The sequence below is a fragment of the Eucalyptus grandis genome, chromosome 5 (genome assembly GCF_016545825.1).
Source record: "Eucalyptus grandis isolate ANBG69807.140 chromosome 5, ASM1654582v1, whole genome shotgun sequence".
NCBI classification, from domain to species: Eukaryota; Viridiplantae; Streptophyta; class Magnoliopsida; order Myrtales; family Myrtaceae; genus Eucalyptus; species Eucalyptus grandis.
Genome location: NC_052616.1, coordinates 16,614,583 through 16,619,665, shown reverse-complemented (window position 1 = coordinate 16,619,665; position 5,083 = coordinate 16,614,583). Strand labels below are relative to the sequence as shown.

The following is a 5,083-nucleotide window of genomic DNA, read 5'->3' as shown; positions in this document are numbered from 1 at the left end:
AAAAACAGAACAGAAAGAGATCGTGACTTAGCAGCATGTTGTAATCACCAAAGAAAATCTCCAGTCACCAACAGCAGAAAGGAGACATCGAATTTCATTCTCAGGCAAAGTATACTTATCAAAATATAAGAATCAAGCATGCCTCTGAACTACAAACTACAAACCGGCCCTGCATATCAGTTAATTGAAATAGATATAAAGGAAAGTGAAGCTCAGGGTCACCGGCAAGATCAGCATCAGGAACATCACGAAGCCATGTTCCCTCCAGTACTTGTAGATCACTCGGGTGCCCAACTGCATACAAATGTTCATCATCGATGTGATGACGAGGATCCCAAGAGCGATCACGTTGGACAGGAGCTCCTTGTTCTCCATCGCCCCGGGAGAAGGCATTGAATTTTCCATCACGGTGCGGATCAGCACCGAGCTGCTGAGCTTGGCAAGCTGGTGGTGGTGCGGCATCGGCGTGTTGAGGTCGACCGAGAGCTTGACCGCAACCACGACGACGCTCAGCAACGTCGGGGGCGGAGTAGCGGCTCAGGAACTAGAGCCTCTGGTAGCGGAAGCCGGTGGCGGCATGCAGGATGTGACTGGAGAGTTTCGGGCTCCGGTTGGACAGAGGCTGAACCGTGGACGACCGGGCACGCGTGTGAAGCCCTCCATGAACATTCGGACGTCAAGAATTGGGAGCGACGGCTCGGTCCACTGCTTCTCCGCCGCCTTTCAAGTCCAACCATTCCAACGCCTCCTCAATTTCTAAATCTGACGACCACGCCTCCTCCTCCTCTTCTCCTTCTTCTCCTTCTTTAATTCCATCGTTCCTTATTTCTAATCCGACTTCAATTGATTCTTCTTCCACCATGGATGCCTGTTACAGGAAAACATCAAGTTTCGAAAAGGAAAACTGTGAGACCGGTTACGGTGCGAGCGGAGAGAGATAGAGACAGCTACCTGAATAGGGACGCGAGGAGGATGATCAACGGCAACGGACTCGAGAGACAGAGCTTTGCTGCGGAAGCGACGAGCTCAACTTTACTCAGGGCCATGGAAGAGGCTGAGCTCGACGGAGCTTTAGCGGCTGAGCGACTCAACGGGCAGAGACTGGTGAATGAAGGAGAGCGGCGACCGACCGTTGACTGGGTGAACTGAATGAAAGGCACGCAGGCACAGGCGATAACAAAAAGCCGTCGACGGACCAGTTCAATTTCGAATCCTCAACCTTCGAAAAGAAGAGCCGGCTTTAAAACCGGTTATTTTCCCTTCTTAAGAAAGCTTTTATTTTTCCCTCTCCCGAAGTCCTTGCATCATTTTGTTTGCACCTCTAAGGAATCGATTCCATACAATTTTTAATATATTCATAAATGCTATATTCAATTTAAATTAGATCAAGCAGGCTCTTCATAGACATGTGATCCCAAGTAGCCGGAGTGAATAAGAGCTGACATTTTTTTGGTCGAAGTGAAAACACTTTGATTGATACTAAGTAGGTGGAATACAAGTAGTAGGAAAATCAACACATAAGATAAGAAAGAGTTCGTGCGGGGATTAGTAACCCAATTACCAAAGAAGGAACCGGAATTGTGTGATTTAGCGATCCAGTCCGCGGCTCGGTTGGACTCACGCGGTTCAAACTGCAAGAAGACATCCTTCATTTGGCCTAGCATTGTCGGCGAGTCAAGGACAAAGGGCCGCGAGGCCCATGGAATTTCTGTGCGGCCCAGAATAGACTAAACAGCAGGGAAGCAGTCGCTTGATACGTAGAAAGCAGCTTCAGTTCGTGCGGTTGAAAGTGGTTCTGACAGATTAGTTCTCTTCTCCTTCAACCACTCGAGCGAACGCCGGATAGCTAGGGTTTTGGCCATGTGAACCGATTGAGCTCGGATCTTTTGCACAAAACCAGCGATACACACCCCATCAGCTCCTCTACAAATTCCGGCTATGGATCCCTCCGATCTGCTCTCCTGCCATGAACAGTCCACGTTAATCTTCCACGCGCCCGGATCTGGAGGTACCCATGAGTATCGTTCCGAGGTAATCGCTGTCCTTTGTGGTTGCCACTTCTCGAATAGTTGCTGAGCTAGGCGAGCTTCACTAATTATCTTGTTTTGTTCTATTTTCCGGCCTTGAAAGATCAAGCTGTTTCGTGCTTTCCATATGTACTACAGAGTGGTCGCAAAGGTCGCCTTTTGACTTGCTGAGTTGTCGGAGAAGAGGTAGTTGCATACCCACTTATCTATTCTTTGTAACTGATGTCGGGGAGGTGCTGATTTGATCACTGAAGTTCAGCCATATTGCGTTTGTCCACTGGCATAGGATAAATAGGTGCTCGGAGGACTCCGGATGCTCGTGACAGAACGGGCAAGTAGGCTCAGGTAAGATTTTCCTCCGGCACAGGTTGAGTCTCGTAGGAAGGCCTTCGTTACATAAGCTCCACATGAAGTGCCTGATTCTGGGATTAGTATGTAGGTGCCATATTTCCTTCCGTAGTCGGTTGGGGACTTGAAAGAAGATGATGCCTGATTCTCTCGTGTTTGTTTTGGTTGTTGCTCGTAGTCCGTGGTACCCATGTTTGATTTTGTAGTTCCGAGTGATGCCTTGTCCATATTAAGTAGTCGTCGGTGTTTATCTTTGAGTGTTGTTTCTTTGGATCTCCTACGAGATATTCTTGTCAAAAAGCTCATTAATGAGTTGATTTTTCCATGTACGCGAGTGTGGATCAATAATATCCGCAACTAGCTTCGAGTCATTTTGATTCGCGGTCCTCCAATTTTGCTCGACATGAGCCAACGATCTTCTCTTAAGTTTATAGATTTTCCATCCCCAACCTCCCATTTCAAATCGGGTTCAAGAGCATCTCGGCCAAGTAGGAGGCTCGCAACCCCATTATGGTCTAGCGCCCTTAGTAGCAGTCCATAGGCTACCATTAGGGAAGTAGAGTCCTTTAAACATTCTGCTCCATAAGGCCTCACGGATTTTGATGGAGTCTCCGAGGGCTTGTTTCCCCAGCATTGCCTTGTTAAGTTCCATTAAATCTCTAAATCCCAATCCACCTTGGTCCTTTCTCCTCTTTAAGACATCCAAACTCTTCCAGTGAATACCTCTTTGTACTGCATTCTTCCTCCACCAGAAATCTGAAATTTTCCTTTCAATCGCTCGACAAATGGACAGGGGTATTTTGAATATATTCATGGCATATTGGGGAAGAGCCTGAACAACCATTTTTATTAGTACTTCTTTCCCCGCCTTCGAAATTAACTGCTCCTTCCAGCCCTCCAGTTTTCTGTCCACCCGTGCCATGATCCAATTGAACATATGTTTTTTTGTTAGACCCCAATCGGATGGTATCCCCAAGTATTTTCCAGTTTTTTCTAAGATAGGAACCCTCAATTTAGATGCTATGTTTCTTTTTAAAAACTGTGGACAGCTTTCCTCGAAGAACACCCCATTTGTTACGATTAAGCGGCGGCCCGTCGCAAAGCAATAGCAATTCAAGTAAGTTTGCAAGGTTCCGAGCTTCTCTAAGTGTTCCATCCGAGAAAGAAAATAGCATCATCCGTGAAAATAAGTGGGAAAGAGTGGGGCAGTGAGGGTTTAGTTTGATACCTTTTAGGCTACCATCACTAACAGCATTTTGCACAATGTGGGAGAGGACATTGGCCAAAAGTATGAACAGATAAGGTGAGAGCGGATCTCCTTGTCGTATACCTCTCGATGGAATAAAGGTTTCCCTGCTTCACCATTGATTAAGATTCGAAATTGGGCCGAGGATATGCAAAATCGATCACCGCACCCATCTATCACGAAACCCATCTTCTTCATGCAATCACATAGAAAGTCCCACTCTACTCTATCGTATGCTTTTTGCATATCTAGTTTCAGCACAGCCTGGAATTTTCTTCGCCTTTTTCTAACTTGTAGCTGATGGATGACTTCATGGACTATATAAATATTATCTTGTATCTGTCGATTGCTAACAAAAGCGCTTTGTTCAAGAGAAATAATAAGATGGAGCCAAGGTTTGAGTCGATTCGCCATGACTTTTGTGATAATTTTATAGCTGAAATTACACAAGCTAATGGGCCTGAATTCTGATATGCTTTCCGGGTTTGCCACCTTGGGGATGAGTGTAATATGGGCTAAGTTTAGTTCTGGTGTCACGCCCTGAACCCCGAGCGCACGCACATCCCACTGCGGTCAATCTTGAATGCGACATCCCAGGATATGTCGCCGACCCATTCATTTATTTACACATGCGGAAGCGAAACAAATCCCCTGACAACATTTAACTTGGAATAGAAAAGCAGGCAATCAATCACAATACCAAACACTCATTTACAAACACAAAGGGTTTAAATACAACACTGGACTTTCTACAAAATAGACCAGCTCGACAAAAGGGGAACTATCCTACAACCAACTAGCAGGACACGCTCTCCAACCCTTATGACTTCACCTCTGCAACTCCTCAAGGCGCCAACCAAAGCTATCTCGGCCACTTGGCCTGGGGGACCCTGAAATTTTAATCCCACAACCGAGATGAGACGATGTCTCAGCAAGTTCAACCCCCTAAACCCCTATTAGAAAGAAAATACACCCCGGGTGGCCTAGCCACATCACATAGAAGACTTACCTCGCCTCAGCCTTCATCTGCAGGTTAGCACAATTTATATAATTCAACCACGTACAATTATGATAACCAAACAACCGTGGCACAATCACATTATCAAAACAATTCAACCACTTGGATCGTCTCAGCGATCAATCGACTCGGCCGATTACATGTCATTCTAGCAAATCAATCATTGCTCTCAATCCCTACCTATAGGAAGGTTTAACAAACGGTGGCAATCACGGCCCCACTCGGCACGACATTTAATTAGGTGGTCCATCACGGCCTCACTAGGCACGACCTCTAATAGGTGGTCAATCACGGCCTCACTGGGCACGACCTCTCCTAGGTGGTACATCACGGCCTCATTGGGCACGACCTCTCATAGGTGGTTCATCACGGCCTCACTGGGCACGACCTCTAATAGGTGGTTAATCATGGCCTCACTGGGCACGACCTTCCTAGGTGGTACAT

The 5,083-nt window shown here is 46.5% G+C and overlaps 1 protein-coding gene across 1 annotated transcript; it reads right to left on the bottom strand.

The window, feature by feature from the left end:
• Nucleotides 1–2,883: 2,883 nt before the first annotated feature.
• LOC120293684 (uncharacterized mitochondrial protein AtMg00310-like) lies at nt 2,884–3,297 on the bottom strand. The gene has a single exon (XM_039313389.1). The coding sequence runs from the start codon at nt 3,295–3,297 to the stop codon at nt 2,884–2,886; it is 414 nt and encodes a 137-aa protein (XP_039169323.1).
• Nucleotides 3,298–5,083: the final 1,786 nt, after the last annotated feature.